At 43.5% G+C, this 24,247-nt stretch overlaps 1 protein-coding gene across 3 annotated transcripts; it reads right to left on the bottom strand.

Annotated features, from left to right (window-relative positions):
- Nucleotides 1-1,562: 1,562 nt before the first annotated feature.
- On the bottom strand, nucleotides 1,563-22,055 carry AMTN (amelotin). 3 transcript variants are annotated; one of them, XM_081845491.1, is made up of 12 exons: nucleotides 21,957-22,055; nucleotides 17,934-17,997; nucleotides 15,228-15,296; nucleotides 12,649-12,693; nucleotides 11,661-11,717; nucleotides 10,149-10,232; nucleotides 8,745-8,837; nucleotides 7,666-7,725; nucleotides 5,810-5,905; nucleotides 4,322-4,357; nucleotides 2,879-2,905; nucleotides 1,563-2,030 (listed from the first exon to the last, which is right to left on the bottom strand). In XM_081845491.1, the coding sequence occupies exons 3-12, from the start codon at nucleotides 15,279-15,281 to the stop codon at nucleotides 1,581-1,583; spliced, it is 1,002 nt and encodes a 333-aa protein (XP_081701617.1). In that variant the 5' UTR covers nucleotides 15,282-15,296; nucleotides 17,934-17,997; nucleotides 21,957-22,055; the 3' UTR covers nucleotides 1,563-1,580. The 3 variants fall into 3 exon arrangements, with proteins under 3 accessions (XP_081701617.1, XP_081701616.1, XP_081701618.1); XM_081845490.1 differs by lacking the exons at nucleotides 17,934-17,997; nucleotides 21,957-22,055 and adding an exon at nucleotides 15,390-15,486; XM_081845492.1 differs by lacking the exons at nucleotides 17,934-17,997; nucleotides 21,957-22,055 and adding an exon at nucleotides 15,390-15,486 and having other exon boundaries at nucleotides 8,745-8,834.
- Between the last annotated feature and the right edge of the window lie 2,192 nt (nucleotides 22,056-24,247).

The raw sequence follows: 24,247 nt of genomic DNA, 5'->3' as shown, positions 1-24,247 counted from the left end.
TAAATCTACCAAAGAATAAAATAAAATTGGGATTGATGGGTTTTCTTGGGATTACTGCAAGAAGAATGATAATTAGACAAAACTAGGAGGTGGGAAGAGGCTCCACCAATAACAGAGTAGCTATTAAAGCTCTAGTTTGGATTTAAAACTATATTAGATTTTGTTAAACTCGAGCAACGTTTGTTATGATACTCTTGTTATCTAATGAACCTCTGCTTGTGCAACAGGGTTTTCCCCTTGTGTCCCTAAAATTGGGGTGTGTGCATGAGGAATCCCCAGAACAGGACATGGGGACGAGGGGAGCTCGTTCCATCTGGCAAGCTGTTACATTTGCTCAGGCGTAATATTTGTAATAGTGTGACAAACATTTCCAAGCAACCATAAAGAAGAAATAACCAGAACAAGCTTCATATTGTGAATGGAAAAATTTCTCATTCCCTTTAATATGATTAAAACTTTCAGCTGGAATAGCGCACTAAATTCAAGCCCAATCACATGCCTCTGAAAAGATATTTATTAACTTATTGTTTATCATGCATTGCCACCAGAAATTGCTATCAGATGCAATATGGCACAATGAGGAAAGGGACATTTGTGGCACACTGTTCACCATGTCATGTCAAATCGTGAAATATAATGAATGTGTTCTTTGATGGACAGTCTCTTATTATCTGATATCTTCGGCAGGATACATTTGTCGCCCATGAATTTATAATTTGGTGTTTTTTTGGCTTTGCGTCATATAAGAAAGTGGTAATGAAGCATTGTTTCAAGTCTTATCCCTAGCAGGCAGGAACTGGCATGTGGCCCCTGCAGACTTAGTTGAAGACAAAAACAGCACAGAGGACATCATGCACCTACTTTTGTACTTTAAATGGCACCCTTTTACATGTGATTTGGGCAGTTCCTATGTTTAAAAACTCAGGTCTTCTGCCCACATGTGTAATTTGGCCATTAATCATTATCACAATAGCTGCTCAGTATATGGAACTTGCTTGCAGGCTACAGATCTATGCTTCCAATGAATTATTGCACAGTGTCTGGAAAAGGGAAAAGGGAGATTCTGGTTGCCCTCCCTAAATGGAACCTCTGCGTGTGAAGATTCCTCCCTGTATATAAGAGAGAATCTTTATGAAAAAGGATCTCACTGTAAAGAGGCATGAAGCTAAATAAAAAGATTCTCACAATAATCTTTCTTAAAATATGTATCACCCAACTCAACCCCTCTTCATTAAGATCTAGAGCCGGAATTAAAAGCTGCTAAGCATTGTTATAAGGCTGTTCAAAGAGTATTTCCCTTTCTGGAATGGGATTTCCAAATTTTCCAACTAGTAAGGCTGTATCCAACTAAGACCCACTAAAGCTGAGGGGCCTAAGTTACTCGTGTCCATTAATGTCATTGGGTCTCCTCTAAGCAGGATTAATGTTAGATACAATCCATAATGATTATTATTTTTTCAAAAAACAAAAAAATCCTCCAACCACCCCTAGCCCAAATTTCAACTCAGTTATCACACACACATTAGCATCTGCATACGATATACAATACACAGAAGACATGATAATTGAGAGGTCTCCCTTTATGGTTCTTTCAATGGCTTACTCGCCACGGTGCTTAATGGCACGTAGCTGTCTCCTCTCACATGTGACCGAGACAGATTGTGCTGCTTCTTCCCATTATTGTCCTTATCAAGTCTTACGAGAGAAGTAGGCGGTTCCCGGAGTTCACTCGGCTCCATATTCATGCCAGCAGTTGGTTCGGCAAACACACCATTCGTCATAGGGCCTGGCTGTCTGAAGCCCGAGGGGGTTGGGTATAACCCACTTGCAACCTCGCTCAGACCATCACTTGCTGTTGGAGAAATCTTCTGGATGGCTGCTGCTGTGCCCTCTGGAAATGGTAGGTTGCCCGGATTAGAACCAGCCTGGTTTGCTGGAAGAAGATCTTCTTGACCTTCAGGAAGGGCCTGGCCCAAAGGGAAGAATCCTCCTCCAGGGACTAGAACCCCAACAATCTGCGACTGTGGTGGCTACAAAGGGAGAAGAAAAGCAATAGAACAATTGTCAGGATGTTTGACGACTAACATCAACGTCACAGAGAGCCTCTTTGGACGAGAGAGAGAGAGAGAGAGAGAGAGAGAGAGAGAGAGAGAGAGAGAAAGGAGGAGGAGGAGGAGGAGGAGAAATGTAGTGCGCCTCCTTATCCACAGTGCTTGAGTTGGAACGTCTGCATCTCCCTAAACCCCATGGTGAGATGGGAGAATACCAAATTCTGATCCAAGAAAAGCTAGATTCGGTGATGTGTGTACTGTCACGGACATGAACCTTTTTGTTTTGGCAAGCCTACCCACACATCAATCCTTATTAGTTATTATTGGGCCAGATCCAACTAGCAGAAGCCCCTTTACATTCCAGCGGTGGGTGTTGTCAGAGCCAGAAGTGGGCGAGGCCAGAGTGTGAGGGTGTGGCCAGAGTGGGTAGTCACACAAACCCACATCAGGAAGCTGGCTAGGGTGTATTGTACCTAGAGCATCATCAGGTGTGGATAGAGGGGAGGCCAGGTGAGAGTTCCAAGGTATCCAGTTTTGGCCCTCAGCCCAGAGTTTTCATATACCTTGACTAAAGGCTTCCTCACATTCAAAACTAAAACTAAAATACTCAGGGATACTGAGTCCTGAAACCAAGACTAAATTCTGACACACCCTCCCCCTCCTTGACCCTGGATTTTGGAATGGGTGCTTCATTGTTCTCTTATGTAGTGGAGGCCACAGAAGTAAGGGGGCCACACTAACAGGGTGGGCTTGAAAGAGCTCGGTGGTGATTGCTGACCAACTATTTTGAGAAATGAATATAAGAAATTAAGGAGTGAGCTACTTACCATTTCTTCAGAACTGAGCACTGCACCCTAGAGCCCCAAAAAGGAGAGGGGTGAGGTAAGTAAAAGCTAATTTGCAGAAATATTTTTATATATTTTTAAATGATATCTTTAAGAAGGTACAAAACATACTAACACCAGCAGGCTTTGTGGTGGTTGTTTATTTCATTTAGGAGTAGTTTGCCATGAGGCATCCCAAAAGAAATTTACAATATGCTAATAACAGATATGAATATTCAGTATATCAAAACAATAGAAATGTTGTGTGTGTGTGTGTACACACACACACACACACACACAAATGTCTATTCAAATTCAATGCGAACTGGGTAGTGTTGGTACTAATAGTAGCCTAGTAGTCTTATGAGGCAAATTACTATATGGCAGAGGCAATGTACAAAATGGACTTCCTTGTTCACAGCTCACTCTGTCAACAAACATAGCCACTATGCAACACCACCAATTCCTAGCTCTTTAGCACGCATCTACGACATCTGGTATCTGCCTGTGTATGATTCTGTGCAGGTTTCATTGGAATTAAAACACCCTGCCAGATCCAGGACAGAGAAATAATCCCCGTGCATTCCACTTGTGCGTTTCTCTCGAGAGCAGAACGTGGGAAGGAAGCGGCCTCACATTGAGCCAGACTGTTGAGCTCAGTATTTTATATCTTTCCCAACCCTGCCAAGAGATGCTGGGGGAATGAACATGCAGTCCTCTGCTTGCGAGGAAAATGCTCTGTGACTAAGCTACATCTCCCCTTGCTATGAGAATGAGCATCTCTAATAAGCTAGAGCCATATTCCCTCAGGCAATTAACAATAATGTCAGATTCTAGGAGAATGAGGGAGGTGTTCATGGCGAGTTCCAGCTCCTCTTTTTCTAGAAAAACAACGTCGGACGTCCCTATCTTCCCCAGTGAAATGTTGGAGGGTAGGCAGGGAAAGCGAGGCCATGGCCATTAGCCCCCCAACCCTTGCTGCCATACCCCCTTGCCAGGCTATGGGGGAGCTAAATCATACAGGGAGCCTATATGTGTAGTACAGGTTCACCAGACCTTCCACCAGCACGTGGAGAGCGGATATGGCAGGGAACGTGAAGTCACCCCTTTCCCTCACATGACTGTTAACTAGGTGCAATGAAAGAACAGGGCAGTGATGAGGACCCTGTGGCGCTTCAGATGTTGTTGGACTACAACTCCCATCGGCACCAACAAGCATTGCCAATGGTCAGCAATGATGGGAACTGTAGCTAAGAAATATCTGACAGGTGTTCACCCCTCATTTTTCAGGCAAAAAGAAAAAAGAAAGGGACAACTATATTTCAAGAGCCCCAGAGATTCAGAGTGGATGCCAGATGGACAGGGTATAATTATTATTTATTATTATTATTATTATTATTATTATTATTATTATTATTATTTAAATAGTTTTGTCTAATTTCTTACCTGTGGCCCCATTTGCGCAACTATAATTGGAAGCATCTGCAAGAAAAGTTGTCGTAATTGGCACCTCCTTGACAAATTTAAAATACACACCATACTTTTAAAGCACATTTCCTACCTAAGGATCCTGGAAGCTGTAGATTACCCCTTACAAAGCTACAAGTAATCACAGAAGTTATTGGGACATTATTCTCATTTGCATTCCAGTTTCCAATCTCTAGCTGTGCTGTCTTATCTAGAAGGGTGAGTGTTGTTGTTTTTAGTGTTGCACCAGTATCTCTTCACTTGCACCAACATAAATTCCCAAATCGCGAAGGGTGAATAGTGTAGACACTATTCTGAAGAAGTATCTGAAGAAGTGTGCATGCACACGAAAGCTCATACCAAGAACTGACTTAGTTGGTCTTTAAGGTGCTACTGGAAGGAATTTGTTTTGTTTTAGAACTACCTACTCTGGAAGAATGGCAGACCAAGGTGACTGAATTTATGGGACTGGCAGAGATGACCGGCAGAATTCGTGACCAGAGGAGAGAGACAGTGGAAGAGGACTGGGAAAAATTTAAAATTTATCTTAAAAATTGTTGTAAAATTTCGGAATGTTAAGATGTCAAGGGATTTGATATAAAGAATTACAGCTGTAAAAATTTAAGCTTAAGAAAATTTTAAAGAGAATTAAATATAAAAATGGATGAAGGATTGCTAAAAAATTTTAAAACAAGGATGCAGTGAAGGGGAGGTATGGGGAAGTCGTGTTATGTTTGTTTGTTTTTTGTTTGTGTTGTAAAATTAATAAAAATTATTTTTTTAAAAAAAAAGGAATTTGTTTTGTTTTGACTATGGCAGACCAACACGGCTACCTATCTGTAACTAGTGTAGACACTATTAGCCACCATCCTTTGCTCACTTTGGAGCAGATTTATAATAGGTTTGCACCACTAGTATGTTTACAGTGCCATCCTATAAGTGCATGCTCAGAGTTCAGTGGGATTTACTGCCAGGTAATCAGAGCTATGGTTTTCCCAGTAGTGATCTATGGAAGTGAGAGCTGGACCATGAAGAAGGCTGATCGCCGAAGAATTGATGCTTTTGAATTATGGTGCTGGAGGAGACTCTTGAGAGTCCCATGGACTGCAAGAAGATCAAACCTCTCCATTCTGAAGGAAATCAGCCATGAGTGCGTGCTCACTGGAAGGACAGATCCTGAAGCTGAGGCTCCAATACTTTGGCCACCTCATGAGAAGAGAAGACTCCCTGGAAAAGACCCTGATGTGGGAAAGATTGTGGGTACAAGGAGAAGGGGATGACAGAGGACAAGATGGTTGGGCAGTGTTCTCAAAGCTACTAACATGAGTTTGACCAACCTACGGGAAGCAGTGGACCAGAGCCTGGCGTGCTCTGGTCCATGGGGTCACAAAGAGTTGGACACGACTAAAGGTCCAAACAACAAATCAGGTATGAGATTGAAGCCTCAAAGTGCTATAAAATACTTACCGATTGGGGTGGCAGCAGCTGTTGTGGCATAGTTGTTCCAACGCCCGCTACAGGCAGCGTCTGAGGAAGTGTCAATGCCCCCAACAGGATAGCAAGCTATGTGAAAAGAAATAAGGGTTTGAAACTATCAGGGACAAATACAGAAATGCTCCATTTGAAATGAATTATGTAAAATCTGATTAAAATTTCTCAGAACCATAAATATTTTAATTCCAAACACAGCAGATGACAGGGACATGAGCTTTGTTGTCATAGCAGAGGCCTTCAGCCCAGGCCAGCTCATGATGGGTAAGCAGGGCAGCCACAATGTTGAGTCAGTTTGAAGAATGTCGTTGTTTGCATCATTTGACAGGCAGCGTGCAGGCCTTCCAAGTGTCCTTATTTTCCAGGGACAGTCCTATATTTACAGAAGCCAACCCAGTTTCTGATTTGATCTCAGAATGTCCCACTTTTCCTTAGGACATCCCTATGTTCATCAGAGAAATATGGAGTTATGTGACCCCCAAGCTAAGGAGATACGTAAAAATACAACCTTTAGAAGACACCTGAAAGCAGCCTTGTATAGAGAAGGTTTTTTTTTTTAAGTGTTTAATGTTTTGTTATGTTTTTATGTATGTCAGAAGCTGCCCAGAGTGGCTGAGGCAACTCAGTCAGATGGGTGGAGGTATAACGAATGAAATTATTATTATGGATGTTCCTATTTTCATCAGAGAAATGTTGGAGGGTATGAGTGTGTGGCCTCAACCTGAAGGCCTGAGAATTTGGCACTGGCTTTTTTACTCACAGCACCAAGAACAATTTGGAACAGGGAACTACAGCAGACAGAAACCTCTGAGAAGAAGGTGTCAGTTTGAGGAGCAGATCACCATGGGACATTGGAAGCCCTTTGGTTGTTCTGTTGCACCTGTGCCTCTGGTGATCCATAGATCCTCTTCCACTTGCCTGCTAAACGGGGGCACACAGGGCCAAACACCGTTTTACTTTATCTGCAGCGTTTTAAAAAGTGTGCTTTGACTTTGAAGACATGGGGTCCCATTTTAGACAGGCAACCTATGTGAGGTTCCTGCTGAAAATTCCCTCTCCCCTCAGCTGTTATTTGGGGGCAAAAAGTAGCTGGGTGGAGGGTGCTGCTCAAGTAGCAAACTGATAGAAACTACATTCTGGATTAGGGCTGTTTTCCCTAAAAATACATTCTCCAGCAGTTCAGTTCAAGAAAGAAAGAAAGAAAAATTCACAACATTTATCAGGAAATTGTTTTCAGAGAAATTTCATTCCAGCTTGAATCTGACCATGAGGTCAGTGGGTGGGCAGAGCCAGCACACTAGTTTCCTGGCAGATGAGTCACTGCTGCTTACTGGGACAGTGGCAGGACGGTTGTGGGAGCACCGGATTGGCTCATCTGGCCCATTCGCCCTGCACCCAGGTCTCTGGCACCTTGCCTCTCCCCTCCCCCTCTTTGTAAGCACCAGCACCTGCTGCTACAGGGTTGGGAGATATTATATTTTGTGTGTGTGCGTGTGTATTTCTTAGAACCCCAAAGAGCAACAACTTCAACCATTCAAAAAAGAAAAGGAAATCATTGACAGTGGCTTGAAAGAGAGATGTACCAGAAAAATTGGGACACATCGTGCTTATGACATTATATTTTGACTCTTTTTTAGATAAATAGAAGTTCTGTAATAGGAGCAGCAACAATGGTGTCTTCTTGCATCAGAACACCTTCAGATGTAACAAAGCTTCCTATAGAGCAAAACCAGAATGATTCCTTCAATTTCTTTTTGTTAAAAAAAAAAAAAACCTTGCAGTGATGAAACCAAATATAGAACATGGCATGCTTAGGAAGAAAAATAACTTACAGAATTAAGGTCCAATGGGAGCATCTGGGTCAACGGTAGTACATTATAGCCAGGAAAGTTCTATAACACAAAAATGACTGAGGTTTTTTAAAGTGATTTATGCAAAAACATTGAAAGTCATTGTATATAACACATTTGCTAGGCAGAATATTACTTTGTATTCTAATGTTCAAAGAGTATTCTGGATATCAGATGATGCAACTGAGCAGTGTTTGCTGCTCTGGGAACTTTTCTTGGCTGAGGAATTGGAGAAATCATTCAAATCAGTAATAGCAGCTCTAGAATATTTAGGTTAGCCCTTAAAGATCAAACCATTTGAAATCTCATTTTTAAAACTTACTGTTGAGTGACTTCACAATGAATGTTTCACAACAGTGAAGAACTGATGGCCTGTTTCACATACCATGTTAAGTGAAATCATGGCCTAGCATGACTGTACTAACATGGGGACTCCTGCTGCTGATATTCTCCTCTACAGTTGTTTTGCTGCTGAGCTGCACTGCACTGCAAATAAACCATAGCTTGGCTTATCATGTCATCTAAACATGGGCTTGTGGTTTAGCCCTCTACAGACTAACTATGAGCTTTAAGGTTTGTCCTGTGGTTTATGGCTTGTGGAGAGAGTCTGGGAGAGCTACATCATGAGCACAGGTTCCGAAGACCTTTTAAGCCAAACCATGGCTTAGCTCAGCACAACAGGAGAATGGAACAAAGTGGCTGAGACCTCAACACACATGTGCTTAGCCATGGTTGGCTCATTGTGATGTGTCAACCAGGCCAATGTATCCTTCAGTTTTATTTAAAAACACTGGAAAAGGTAAAACAAGATCCTAGAAGAAGGTAATAGGAGGGGGACCTCCAAATGTTCCATCAGCCCCAGTAAGCATAGCCTATGGTCAGGGATGGTGGGAGCTGGAGTTGAACAATATCTGGACTATATGCTGAAATAAAGTAATTCATGGACTATATGGAGAAATAAAATAAAATAATACTCAAATCTCTGTAACAAGTTAGAAAAGCACAATGCATTTATGATCTGCTTTTAAGATGGCACATAACCCTTTAAGAAGCTTCCTTACTTGCATGTTTGGCCCTCCCAGCTCTGATGGGTTTTGTGGGAAATTGGAAGTAACTGGGAAATTTGGAAACGTCCATTCAAGTGGAGCAACCTGCTAAAGGGTGACAAAGAATCACATTGATCAACATGCATTTAATAAATATAACCTGGAAAGCTGGTTATGCTGGAACAGATGGACAGTGCAGTCCAATCAGAATTCAATAGGAGTTAACCCCATTGTGTACAGAATTTTAGCCAGAGTAAATGCACCAGTGTGGTGCAGTGGTTAAGAGCGGTAGACTCGTAATCTGGTGAACCGGGTTCGCGTCTCCACTCCTCCACATCCAGCTGCTGGGTGACCTTGGGCTAGTCACACTTCTTTGAAGTCTCTCAGCCCCTCTCACCTCACAGAGTGTTTGTTGTGGGGGAGGAGGGGAAAGGAGAATGTTAGCTGCTTTGAGACTCCTTCGGGTAATGATAAAGCGGGATATCAAATCCAAACTCATCTAATATGGATAAGCATAGTTTGAATCAAGATACTGGGCATGAGATATGTCAAATTTATCTCCCATATTCTTAGTTGAAATCTGAGCCAGAGTCAGCTGTGGTGAAAAGTCTTTGTACGTAATCCCAAACACATTTATTCAGAAGTAGGTCCAGTGGAAAAAGATGAGACTAAGGAAATGACTTCAAAACAAGGGTATTTAGCTCTGAAACACACAAGAGCAAGAGCATTTGGGACTCTAGACGTCCATTAGTCCCAGTTCTGATTCTGAATAGGATTGACCCACCAGTCCTACACTTGCTGCTGCAGGAATGTGAACTAGTATTGCCACAGACCCAGAATCATCATTATTCTTGTCAGTCCATAGACTGACCCCTTCATGTGCAGTACAGAGGGACCTAGCTGGAACCACTTACTTGGGTTTAAGAAAATGTATTTCTAACCACTTCTCTTCCTCTCTGCACAGTCAATTTAGTAGCACAAATAGCACCAGCGGTAAGAGAGAAATGTCTTCCCATTCAGCGCCCAGATCTCTTTGTCTTGAACCACACAGAGCAGATGTATATGCAGCCTTCCATAACAGTAACAGAAGCCTCATCTGTGAAGGCAGTGAGGCACCAGACTCCCTCTAGAATGTGAGCCATTATATCAGATCTGCCTGCTGCAAACTTTTCTCATTTTTGCCCTCAGACCATAAGGCCTGGGACTTCTAAGCTCCTCGCTTTCAGCCCACCTGCAGCATCTTGTTTAATGGACCTAGCCAGACCAGTTCCACTGGGTCATTCCCCCATGAGCCAGAAGGCCTGCAATTTGGAGTCGAGCAGCTGGCATTGATTTCTCTGTCTGCACTTCTAAAATACCCACTACCATTGAAACGCATTACACAACACTGACTTGTGAGATGAATTCTTTCCAGCTTACCTCATTGGGCACCTGGTTTACTGATGGATTCTGATCTGGAACCAGCTTTGCTGGAGGCAGTCCAGGCCCCAATCTTGGCCTTTGCTACCATCAAGGAGGGAACACAAATTAAGGATGAAGTATGCAATTTGAACGTTGTTTTTATTTTATTTTATTTTAAGGATCAGGTTTATGTTCTCTTATTGCTTCAGCTCTAAAAGAGAGATGACCTCTGTTAGAAATAAAGAAAAGCACTCCCAAAGTGTTGCTACTGCTCCAAGATTTTCTCTTTCTAATGATGAAATTAATTCTATATTGCACTGAGGTTGTACTAGTTGGCCACTGTTACCTGTTGGAAGATCCAGTATGGATTGCCTTTGGTTGAGTCTATGTCTTCCTTCCTCTTTCCTTCCTATCCATTGCTGTTCTGGGCTCCTGTTTTGTTAACTTTGATATCGGTTAGTTTTGTGGTCTTTTATGATTTTAATATAAATTGCACCTGCTTTTATTGTGATATTTTTGTAACTTGCCCTAAACCATTTGGTGAAGAGCAAGCTATTACTATCTATCTATCTATCTATCTATCTATCTATCTATCTATCTATCTATCTATCTATCTATCATATCTCTCTCTCTCTCTCTCTCTCTCTCTCTCTCTCTCTCTCTCTCTCATCTATCTATCATATTTGGATGGGAAGTGTATCAGAATGTTTGCAATTCAGTATCTGTGGATCTGTGAAGGAAAGCAATGCTGTCAGTTTGGCTGGGGTTAAAACTACACATCAGCTTCTAGGGACAGAAATAGCTTTACTGGGGATGCTGAAGATTGGGAGGAAGTCCCATAAAGTAGAGAGAGAGCAAGAGGCTCAAAGATAAGGATACTGACAGAAGTCTATTTGAGTAGTGGTGCCAAATGTCCCTTTGAGGCAAGAATAGACTCCATGAGTTCTCCTGGATTATAACATGTGCAGACACTCTCCTATTTGTCTCAAAAAACCACCTGGTTTTGGAAGCATTCCTACCATTTACTCAGAAACCTTGAAATGTTCACAATAAATGCTAGCAAAACTCAGAATATAAACACCCTCCCCCATTACTCCCCTCCTTATTAGTTCTGCACCTCCATTACTGAGCAGAACCTAGCCTTGGGTGCCATATGCAGCTGAGGATTGTGGGTCTTCTACTCAGTCTCCAGCTGCAAAGATTAGAGGTGTTGTCCAAGCCCAAATCTAAGTTAGGAGAAGCTTAAAGTGGGCTTTGCACAACTTGAAGTGGGACAGCCTTGTCTGACAAGGAATTGTTGGCATTCCAAGCTCCCTTTACTCCATTTCTCATTCCACTGCCATTTGAACTGGATGCTTCTACTGAGCCATCAAATTAGCCTTGCACACAGGAATACAGAACTAAACTTATGACCTAATTCTGCAGCAGTTAAAGATTATCTTGAGAAGTCACATTCACAAGAACAATGCAGTTAAACTTAATTTTTCTTTTCCAACTTGTTGCACCTCAATTACTTTGCTTTTAAGGTACCTGTGTTTGCTGTGGATTGTTCCCCATGGCTTTGTATCTTTGCATCAGTCGTAGTATCTGAGGATTGAATTACAGAACAGTTTCTTGCAAGTGATAAATCTGAATTATTCATCATTGGAGGAGTGATGTAGACTATTCATATACTATGATATATAGTAATTTGCTTTCCCTTGTACTGTGGATGTTTTCCTATACGCACATGTACTTAAGCTTGGGAGGCATTTATTTTGACTGAAAACTATTCAAAATGTCCACAGTGGTACAACAAAATAGAGTGTTTCGATGAAGACTTTTAGGAGATATTCGGATTGGTACAAAAGGAGGAAAAGAACAAAAATGGCACAATAACACCCACACCTTCACCAGCCCTTATGGAACATTTGTCACCAGAGCTGATAGTACATCAGAGAAGCCAAGTATTTGCAGGAAACACAAAAATCCTGAACAGGGGGGGGGGGGGGAGAGAGGACAACATCACAACTGCAAGGACACAAAGTTATGCATTCTTTTAACTTTAAATGAGAGTGTCTTGCATCGTTTCTAAATGAGGGAAAAGAGAATGAAAGGGTCAGATAACCCAGGTCTGTCTTCCGCATACTCTGCAAATAGGAACCACAGTCTAATTCCCACAGAGATCATCTGTTCAGCTTCCTCTACTGAGCATTCGCCCTCAAATTCACCCCAAAGTGCACTCTGGCTTAGTGCTGAACAGTGCCAAACCTTAAGAAACAGGCCCTCCTCCACCTTTTGCTTTGGCCAGAACCAATAGTTGGGGAGAGGAAGGCTAAGACTGAGGAGCTGCCAAGGGAACTCAGCAACTCACAATATGTATATAGGGGAAAGAATCTGTGCCGGTCTCCAGCATCACTGCCATCTTGATGGGCATTTGTCTAGCTAATTATCCAGCTTGTAAAAGCGACGAGGAAATATATAGTTTAAAAGACACTTTCCTAACATTGCAAAGCATGCACACAAGCACACTGCTTACCTCTCTGCTGTTGCTTGTAGCAAGGATTCTGCCCATTTGGTTCACCTAAGGAGGAAGCAAATGCATTCCAGATGAAGTACACCAAAATGGATTGACGTTGCACAGCGGTGGAGCAAGCTGATCGGGTGCCTGGGGTGGCACGTGTACCCTGCGCCCTAGGCCAGCCGGGGCAGGATGCTCCATGGGGCCTCCAGAGTCTGCCTGCCTCCTCCCCCTCAGCTGCCAACAGCTGAGGGGGAGGCAGCGGGCTGACCACTTGGGGCAGTGAGGAGCCTGCAGGCGCACAAGCCACCGCATCACTCCCAGGAGAGACGCATGGCTCAGGCGTGCTGCAGGCCCCACAGTGAGTGCCGCCCTGCATTTTGTCACACACCCCCCTCAGTGGCGACACCCGGGGCGGCCTGCCCCCACTGCACCCCCTTCCTCCTCCACTGGCGTTGCATTCATTCGCTTTTCCTATAACAATTGCCTAGTTCATGTTCTGGGATCATTGCAACCTACTCAAAATAAAATAATGGTAATGCAGCAGTTCCTGAATGCTTATGATTGATAGGTCATGTCGCACCAACTGCTTGGGCAGTGCACCGTTTACCTCAATGCATCAGGGTAGCAACATCTCCCCAGCATCACAGCTTGAAGTTTCAGAAGTCTACAGAAACAGAACACAGAACTTTCTGTGCAATGAGATGGGCAGAGATCAAGCAGCAGCAGAGCTTTGTGAGTTGCAGCATTATATTTATGGCATAAATTTGCACATAAAATTCACTACTCTGCGTTTGCCAGGTGCATCTGCACTGAGCTGCTGATGAACTTTTTAGTGTTGTATTTACATGTGTAAATATTGTTACTCTAAGGGAATATACACGGAACTGCTTATTCTTTCTTGGGTATTGTTTCCAAGCATTTTAAAATCTCCCCAAGGCCTCTGGTAAAGGTTTCACAACCTCTGCTACCCAGTCTTGCTTTAAACTGAAGACGTTCAGGGATTGAACTTGGCACATAGCAGAATGATCTATCCTTGGAGGAGTAGGGTTGCCATATTTCAAACCATGAAAATGTGGACTGAAAGGTTGTTGAGGTTTTTTTTTTTACCAAATTTGCAAACAAAACTAACGTTTCTGAACTATTTTTTATGGGAAATCAGCGAAAACAACACACTGCCGACATTGGTTGCCAGATGTCTGGATTTTCCTGGACATTTCACCAATTTTTGCCCAGACACTGCTGCTGACTATGGTATTTCAAATATCTCTGGGAAAGTCCAGACATGCAACTCCAGGTAGGACTCACACAGGACACAGATACCTCAAAAAGCAAGGTTGAGAGCACTTCTGTGTGCCGGTAGCTCTTTCTCATACATAAAAGTAAGCTTTTAGTATTTCCTTTGAAATCTATGCATGTCCCTAATGTTAATTCAGGATTTACTTATTTATATATAATCTACGAAAGCATATATATATATATATATATATATAAAGCCACATGTGTGTCAGCTATCAGAAGATTGGGAAACTATCAGCTATCAGAAGATCAGAAGAAATGGCACAATCAATGCACATAGTGCTTTGCAAACTAACATGAGCAATGAAAGGCAAGCAGCTGCCTTTAGACAAAGGAAACCTTCCACCTGAGGCAGCTGATTTGGGACACCATGAAAGGGCAGAAAACTGTTAGTTATTTAAATTGTTGTTGTTGTTATGCCTAGCCTTGAATTAAGCAAGCCGGCAATCTCTCCTCTGCATATAAACCTTTCTAAACCTTCTCATTCTCTGAAAATGTACACATATACCCCTTACTGTCTGCTTGGCTCACTTGAGAAATGAAAATGGGTATTTCTCAGTGAGCTAGAGCTCTGTAAACGGGCACACGTAAAGTTCAGTGTACCCCAATTACTACAAAAAAAACCCCTGAAAGCAGGATGTTTCTATGTCTCACCTTCAATTTGGTGTGTGCGTGTTAAAAATTGTAACCCATGTGGTTAAGGTATTTTGCCACACAGAAAGCACACACCTAGCCTGGGACTAGTTAGCAGAAAAAGGCTGAAAAGAAAGACATTCACAGGCCTGCCCCCAGAAACATTATACCCCCGCTGCTGAAATTACTTTCAGAAAGCTAGCATGTAGCACAGGCAAAGCCCATTGCAGTCCCCTGCTTAGTAGCACAGTGTGAAATTGAGACATTTGTACGTCTCTCCCTAGGAAATGGGGAGGGGAGGAGCTAAGGATACACACACACCCCCCCAAAATACTACTTTCAACCAGCTGAAATTTGGTATGTGCAAATGCCGATTACAAAAAAAAAGTCTGAAAATGAACATTTTCACACCTAAGCGTCAACATTTGGAGCATGAAGTTGCCTCCTCTTTGGGAAAGCATTGCAGCACAAAGAAAGACAGGTTTCATGTGGGATGGTGAGTTTCACTCCCCCTGCGGGCTTGGATTTAGGGAGAAGCATGTTGGACCATTATCAGCTAGAAGCCCAGAGCTATGCCGTACATTAAGTGTACCTTGCTGTAGCTTGCTAGGTATGTATGCGTCTTACCAAAAGAGCCAAGCTTGAGTAGATTAAAAGCTACTTACTGGTAAAGAGATTGCCAGCCCCAGAAGAGAAAGGAGTAGAATTACAATCTTCATGTTTCAAATTGGTACCTGCATGAAAGAATCATAAATGAGTTTTCCCCTCCACCGTCTTTCATTATTCACATTGCAAATTTCAACCTTGGCATTACAAGGAATTCTTACCACGTGGTTGTATGGCGAATTCAGAAGAAATAATGGCTTGGTCCTCCTGCTGCTTTGTTGAAACTCTTTCCCCGGCTGCTGAAGACTTTTTGAGATGCACCCGTCTCCTGCATGGAATTTAAAGTCTCTTCCAAGTGGGCAGTGATCAAAGCCGAACCCACACACAGTCATTTGTGTTTCACGCAATGCCCAACATCTTATTAGCAGCAAGTATCATTATGTCACAGAAAGTCTGTGGTTATTGAGGGAAGTCTTTTCTCACTGAGGTGGAACACACATGGAATGAGCTAAACCAAACCAGACCCACTTCTCTGAGGGGTGGAACAGAGCTGCCTCTGAGAGAAGGCAATTAACCACCATCACCCCACTTTCAGATCACATGTCATTATTCCTCAGGAGCACCCATGTTGTTGTTTGTTGTTGTTTAGTCGTTTAGTCGTGTCCGACTCTTCGTGACCCCATGGACCAGAGCACGCCAGGCACTCCTGTCTTCCGCTGCCTCCCGCAGTTTGGTCAAATTCATGCTGGTAGCTTCGAGAACACTGTCCAACCATCTCGTCTTCTGTCATCCCCTTCTCCTTGTGCCCTCCATCTTTCCCAACATCAGGGTCTTTTCCAGGGTGTCTTCTCTTCTCATGAGGTGGCCAAAGTATTGGAGCCTCAGCTTCAGGATCTGTCCTTCCAGTGAGCACTCAGGGCTGATTTCCTGAAGAATGGAAAGGTTTGATCTTCTTGCAGTCCATGGGACTCTCAAGAGTCTCCTTCAGCACCATAATTCAATACAGCATAATTCAATCCTCCAGCACCATAATTCATAATTCAGGAGCACCCATATCCTGGGCCAACTCACTGGTTCTTCAGATCGATGGCCAACTTACAGAGGGGACATGTACAATCAGAAGGCGCTTTTGCACAAACATTGCTAGGCTATGCACACAACAAATATTCAGAACACATTTAAAGCACATCTTGGGCATTGTAGTTAAGGGTGCTGCAAATTGTAGCTTTGTGAATCCTGAGAACTGTAGCTTACCTCTCACAGAGCTACAGTTCCCAGCACCCTCAATGAACTACAGTTCTCTGGATTCTTGGAGGGGGCAGGAATGTGCTTTACATGTATGGTGTGTCTGCAGCCCTAGCTGGGTAACAGATTACATGTGTTCTGCAAATGTGGTCCCTCTTCTGATTCATTCTCTGGGTCTGCAGCCATATAGCCCCATCAGAGCCTCTATTGTGGCACCTGCAAGCATCACTACATCCCTCCCCACCACGTGCCCATTAGGCTCGCTCCTGCCCTTTGTTCTCTTCCTGACATTTGTGGGGAGAGATCAGGTTTTCCCCCTCCCCCAGTGTATGTATGTGTTTTCCCTGGGGAGATCACAAAGGCAGCTGTGCTATTGGTCCTGGTGGTGGTGGTTGGGAGATGAACAGGAGAAATGAGGTATAAGCTGTGTCTTTGCTTCCTATGTGGTTCAGGAAGGGAGTAGAGAAGCAACAGAAGATGCATCGCTGCAGTTACTAAGAAAAGGCTGTGAGTGGGAGGACCAAAGGAATAGGAAGCCCAAGAGATGAGTAGTAGATGGAGTGGGCTCGACAAAGGCCTCCTTGGAGGCTTTATTTGGGGTGGGCTTTGCCCTTTTCTCTGGATTCTATGACTACACTAATAATAATAATAATAATAATAATAATAATAATAATAATTTATTTATACCCCGCCCATCTGGCTGAGTTTCCCTAGCCACTCTGGGCGGCTCTCTAGACAACTTATCCAGAAGTTTCATGCATATTTTAAATAGTTTGGGGACAAGATGGAAGCCAGGCGTGGGGAACTGAATTTGCCTGGTGGGCTGGATCCTAATTCTCCCACCTCCCCATGAGTCCCTTTGAAATGTTGGTGTGGCCATCAGAGATCCAGCATGAGGATGCAAGCCCCCCGTCCAATTCCAATTTCAGTCTCAAAACCAGGCTGAGAGCCAGAATAGAAATAGATCCAAAAAACTAGTGTCTTCCAGGAGCACCTGAAGTTGGGGTTTCAAGCATCTGATACAGATGGAATGTATAGGCCAGTAGTCATTAAAAATGGTGGGGTCAAAAAAGAGTTCCTTCTGCCATGCTTTTCTTCCAAACCTTTGGCACCTTGCTTTCCTATAAAGATGTGTTTATTGTCTTGCCCACCCAGCAGAACATGCTACCTCTGGTTACTTTAATCAGCTAGGCAAATGCCCTTACAACTCCGGACATTCTGAGCATATCCTTAGGCTGAACAAACTGAACAGTAACCATAGCAACAGATGAAGAAGGTGCATCCAGATACTCGGCCATATATAGTGTCCGGTTCAGACGAAATGCAAAGTGTTTTGCAAATTGGACACAGCCTAACCCCTACATATGTTTGGGTGGAAGTTGATGTCACTAAACTTAGTGGGAAGTGCCCAGAATAATAAATATATTTAGGACTGGGCCTAAAACTCCTATTTTTGGGTCATTCTCTCTCTTTTGAAGTTTATTGTTTTACACGGGCAATACATTTCTAAAAATATATACGTTAACTCGTCCACTTTTTCTGATCACCTCTTGATTTCATGCTTTCCTCCTTCCCCACCTCTCTCTTAATCACGCAAAAAAAAAGAAAAGGAAACAAAAAGAATATTTTTAACAAGTTACTTCTTGCACCAAACCTACACCTAATTCTGGAATTGGGTAACCTGACCATCATACCATAATTAATGGTTTAGACAAGGCAAAAATGTCCTTAAGATTATCTGTAGTAGAAATGAACACAGCATCAGCAAAACAGAAATGATGGTTAATTAGATTGTGATAATATAGATGAAAATGACAGATCAACTGGTGGTATGTAATTTTACTTCTCCAACTTTTCTCTAGAGTGTGAAGAAACTAATGTTTCCCATTTAGGTTAAGAATTACATGTAATAAATGGGCTATTTTCAAAGTGTGCAGTAAGCAAAAATGTGATTCATAACAGACTTAGCATAAGTAGACATAATGAGCAAGAACCAATGCACACATTTGATTTAAAAGGTGCTCCTAATCCCATACTGATCTCCTAAAATAGCTTTGGATTTGTGCTGCCAATTAAGGGCTTCCTGGTTGTCTGGTGACTAGTAATGTAACACCAAACTCACCTTGACTCACAACACTGAAATTGCCAAATATCAAAATCAGTTGGGCTGTTTGATATGCAATCAGTTGCATATCAAAATCAGTTGGGCTGGCAGTGCAACATATTGAAAGGACACAATACACACTTGCTCTTCGAGGAGGAGGAAAACTCTGGTCCTAAACCTCTGCTGCCTTGTGGGACATCTTCAGGAGAAGAACAGGCTAACAGTAAACCCTACCCCAATCCAGAATGGAGTCCCTGAGATGGTTGGTTGGTGCTTTGAATGTCTCCTTCTGGCAACTTCTGCAGCTGAGCTGGTACCAAATGTATTGATCTGCTTTCCTTTGGACCACATCAGTGAGGTCAAGGGGGAGCTCTTGTCGCCTGGGCAGCCCAGGACCTCCATACACACTACCCAGGCTTGCACCCCAAAGAGGTCACTTTGGTGCTGCAGTTTGACTTCACCCCTGGAGGCACACTCCATTGTCTCTTCAGACAGATGGATGCCGACAACAACAACATCCCTGCTCCAACCCTAACCGCCTAGCTAGGCTGCTTCTATACCTCCATCTCCTAAGTCAGGTGTAGAGAACATTTGGCCCTCCAGATATTGCTGAACTACAATGATCATCAGGCCCTGCCAGCGTGGCCAATGGCCAGAGATTATGACAACTGCAGTTCATCAACATCTGGAGGGCCAAAGGTTCCCCCCATACCTGTCCCAAGTGTTTAACTAGGGTTTTAAGGCCTGATTTTAAGGCTAAGGTGGTGCCCTTCCAATGTTTTGGATTACAATTCTCATCATGTTCTACCACCAGTCAAGTTGGCTGGAATGGTGGGAGTTGGAGGCCAAAACCTCTGGAGGATACCACATCAATAATCCTGATTTATCCCTGTCCTCTGCACAAGGTGACACCACTATGCCACAGTAAGGATGTGCTGGTCCCGGGGGGTTGCCGTGCACCGTGGTCTGAGTCCGGTCCGAGGTCAAGGGTGGTATGGAGGCTGTCCATCAAGGCTGAACCGGGTTCCAAGGCAAGGAGTCAGGTGTGGTCAGAAACTCTGGCAGAAGAGCAGGGCAGGGTGCCGGCAGAAACAGGTTACCAACAATGCTGCTCCCGCAACCTGGGACTGGGCTGGCCAGCTTTTATCTGCCCCGAGGCATAGGGCGGCCCTGGCCCACAGGTGACTCGCCTCTCCTGGCCTGGAGGTGAGCACTCCTCCTGCGGGAACTTAGTTCCCTCCGCCTCTCTGCCCTGAACCTCTGCAGCTCAGGAGAGGCTGGAGGGTTACTGGACCCAGAGGCAACCTCACCTTCCCCTGACGGGGCTGAGAGTGGAGCACCTGCAGGCAATGGGTCCTCCATCACCTCCAGAGCCAGAGCAGATTCAGCTGGTGTCTGCTCCTGAGGATCCGGCACAGGTGAGGGCCCTTCAGGTTCAAGCCCCAGCCCCGGCTCAGCTGGTCCTGGAGGCGGGGACTCCTGTGCAGGCTAGGATTCCCCAGGTTCAGCCTCTGAATCCAATTCCCAGGCCATCACAAACGATTTCAGAACAGTTCTATGATAAAGGGCCACTGGCAGAGAAAGGGGGTACGGTGGGGGTTGGGCCGCCCTGGGTGTCATCCCAGGGGGGGATTAAATTGCCGCGCTGCACCCTGGGAAGCTTGCCCCCGCTGCTAGCCCTGCACATGCCACTCCAGATGCCGGAGCACCTAGCTCCTCCTCTGTAAAGGGCCTCCTTGCACCTGGTGTCAGGGCTAGTGCAGGTCAGCAAAGGGACTCAGAGATGAGCAGTAAGGTTGATTCTTTATTCAGGGAAACAGAATACAAACAGAGAAAAATATGGGCAAGACTGGCCCTGGCAAAGCAGTTGCCAGGACTGACGATCTGTGCCTCCCACTTCCCCCGAAGACTTCTCCACCATCCAGCTGTTTTCCCAGCAGTCTTAATCTCCGTTGGGGAGCCCCACCCCCCGCACTCTCTGCTCTGCTACATGCAAAACTCTCCATGCTCTTGGAGGCAATGAAGGAGGGGAGCTGAATATACTAGGATCTGTAGGCTCCAGGGAATCTGTTCCAGCCTCAGCCCCCTCAGCCCCAACCTCCTCCTCAGCTGTCTGTCCTATGTCTGCAGTGCTTTCCGCCTCTTCTGCTTCCTCTCTCTCACTCAAGCCTGTTGTTTGTTCAGCACCTAACCATTCTGGCCCCGCCCCTTTCATCCACTGACCTGTCTTCAGTGTCCCACCACCCCTCCCTTGGCTCTGAGCAGGGATTTTTGTTCAGCTGGACTGAGCTGGAGCAGTGTTCTGGCACCTCTCAGCTGGTCCCTGGAAGTGTGGAGAGAGACCTGACCAGCCTCAGCAAAGCCTGGCTGTGCTTCCAGCTCATGAGGAGACCCTCCCTGGAGCCTGAAGGGAAAATCCTCTACGTGCTCTGGGGAGGGTCTCCTTGTGAGCCGGACGCATAGTGGAGCTTTCCTGAGGCTCTTCAGCCTCCCAGCCCAGCTAACAGCTAAGCAAACCTCTGTGCTGCTCCGGCTTATGCGAACCGGAGATGTAGGGGGCATATTAAGGTGCTCAGCTGAGGTGTGGAAGCATGTATGTTTTAGATATAAGTCTCTGTTGAATTTTGAAATTCGGCGCAAACCCTAGACCTATTTGGAGGGTATCATTATAATTTAGCCCAGTCAGATGGGCATGGTACAAATAAAATTATTATTTCTTCAACACTTAATGTGTTAAAATATCTCTAAGCTGTGTGCCAAAACAAAAACAAAAAACCAAAAACACCTGGAGCAATAGCAGACAACTTAAATTATTACAGAAGTGCACAGTTACATATACAGTGGTACCTTGGTTCTCAAACTCAATCCGTTCTGGAAGTCTGTTTGACTTCCAAAACATTCGCAAACCATTGGCTAATTGGCCTCAGAAACAACACCGACAGCCCAAACGGACGTTTGCAAACCGGAATACTTACTTCCGAGTTTGCGGTATTCGGGAGCCAATTTGTTTGGGAGCCAAGCTGTTCGGGAACCAAGGTACCACTGTATTAATACAAAGTTACTAATACAGTCGTACCTCGGGTTACATAGGCTTCAGGTTACATACGCTTCAGGTTACGGACTCCGCTAACCCAGAAACCTCAGGTTAAGAACTTTGCTTCAGGATGAGAACAGAAATTGTGCTCCGGCGGCGTGGCGGCAGCAGGAGGCCCCATTAGCTAAAGTGGTGCTTCAGGTTAAGAACAGTTTCAGGTGAAGAACAGACCTCTGGAACGGATTAAGTTCTTAACCTGAGGTACCACTGTATATACGGTATAGAAATCAATGCTCCCAGTCTCTGGCTTCTCACCCAGGGTCCAAATAAATTCTCAGCTCTCCCACAAAAATCTCACAACAAGAAGAGTTTCTGGAAATTGTAGACATCACCCTAGTCTCTCACTTGCTTTTATGGGTAGACCCAAGATGGATGGCCCTTCCTCTGGCTGCCCACAGCTCTGTCCCCTTCAGCTGCGCTCTCCAAACCCTGTTGAGTTTCCCAGGGGGTCCAAAAGATGGGGAAAGGCTCCCTCTCCACTAACATCTCTTTCTTCCTCCTCTATCCTCTCCTCCTCCTCCTCTTCTACCTGCTTTGCTAAAAAAGGGTTCACAACTGCAGGAGCCTGTACTGAAGCTCCAGCAGAACTAGGCCAACTGAATCCAGGGTGCCTCAAACACTAGGGCTGTATTGTGTGGCACTTGCTGTTGGATGATTCCGACCAGGGCTGGATTTAGGTTTGATGAGGCCCTAAACTACTGAAGGTAATGGTGCCCTTTATATGTCCAGCTGTCCTTTGTCCACAACAAATTGTCGCTGGTTGTTTTTTTTTGTGTGTGTGTGTGTTGAATATATGCTATATGGTAATTTATGAACCTAATAGGTACCTAAAGCCACTTGCACATAACAAAATATGTATTTTATCAAAGTAATTGTTGAACTGAAATACAATTAAGAAGTCTATTAAGAGTAAAATACAATTAAGAAGTATATTAAGAGTGAAATAATTATTAAGCTGTAACTTAAAATGATTTTTTTATTCATAACAAACTTAATAATGCAAACACATTGGCATTTGGCAATAACAAAGGTTCCTTTAGACACACAATTTACAAAGACTCATAATCTAGTCTCTAGACTAGATTGCTATAACATGAAACAATAATAGCAAACCAGGGATATTTTAGGGAGCAGGCTAGCAGGTGGGGCCAATTACTTACATCATAGGAGCCTACACAACACAAAACACTGCTGCTGTATGTAGGTTTTATTTTATTTGTTTTTTATCTTATATTTTGGAAATGTACATCCAGATTTTATTTCCTTTAAATTTTTTGGGGGCCCCCAAGAGAGTGGGGCCCTAAGCTATAGTTTGTTTACCTTATATATAAATCCAGCACTGATTCTGACTCTGCACTGTCGGTTAAAATAGACTTCCTTTTCTCTGATTCTTGGTGAATGTAAGATACAACATCGCACCTACTTCTAGCACCAAAAACAGCTCAAGGCATTATATTTGCCTTTCTTATATTCATTTAGAAGATTACTACTGATGTTTCCAATCGTTTCCTTACAATTCCTGATCTTAGAAATTGTGTTGAACTCAAAACAGATGTCGTTTATTTCTCTCTTATGAAGTTGTTTTTAAAATATAAAATAAAATAAGATGCTATCCTGTAGTAGCTTGTGTTTTTCCTCCCTCTGGTGTCCATTTTAGGAAATACAGCAATCATGCCATTTACAAAAATCAGGTTGGCTATTGATTTGTTAGCTAGACAACTGTTTGCTTGGTTCAGCTTCACTTATTAATGCAACATACCATCCAACCTATTTCATCTGTCCCATTTGATCTCACCGTTCTGTTGGTATACAACATGTTATGATTTTAATATGTAGTACAGAGATGTGAAGATTGAAGAAAACTGTTGGTTTTTTTTAAGCCAGCACTTTACAAATCAGACACTGTGGTCAAAGAGTTTTGAACTTAAGCACTATTTTAGCACCATGTCAGCCAAGCACTATTTAAATATATATATATATATATATATATATATATATATATATATATATATGCTTTCGTATATATATATATATATCTCAATGGCATGATATTTAACATGGATTTCCAATTTAATGTAAAAGTACATATATATATTAAATGGTTACAAAAATCACAACCAGCTTTCAACCAATAAAAGATAATAAAGATAATTTACCAAAATACAAAAAGAAAACAAATTTGAAAGAAACTAAGGGGCTATTGAGTCTTTGAGGGGAACAGGAAGAAAACAGAAATAAAAGGAAACACAGCTAAGGTCAATATTTATCCTTCTTACTTTTGCCTTCAGCAAAAAAAAACCCTAAAAGAACCAAAACAAAAAACTATATCCCAATATGAATGCTAACTCAGTTTGAGATCTCTGTAATTCCTTTTGATTACATGGTGTTTCATTTCAATTCTGTGCAGCATCTGAGGGCTCAACAAAATGAGAGCGCAGAAGATTCATAACTGGTTCTCTAACAGTTTCTTTAAAAAGAAAATACAGCTGGAGGGGATTTAGAACCACTGTTAACCCTTTCCTCTCATGCCATTTACCTGACCAAAATCCCGCCTCCCACCCCACCCCACTGCTATTTGTGCTAAGGCATAAAGCATACTAGAGCCCGTATAGCGTCTGTATGTTTGCCTCCCAAAG

This window comes from Podarcis erhardii (genome assembly GCF_964252035.2).
Source record: "Podarcis erhardii genome assembly, chromosome: 17".
Taxonomy (NCBI): domain Eukaryota; kingdom Metazoa; phylum Chordata; class Lepidosauria; order Squamata; family Lacertidae; genus Podarcis; species Podarcis erhardii.
The sequence above is the reverse complement of the archived record's forward strand: the minus strand, read 5'-3'. Positions and strand labels throughout refer to the sequence as shown.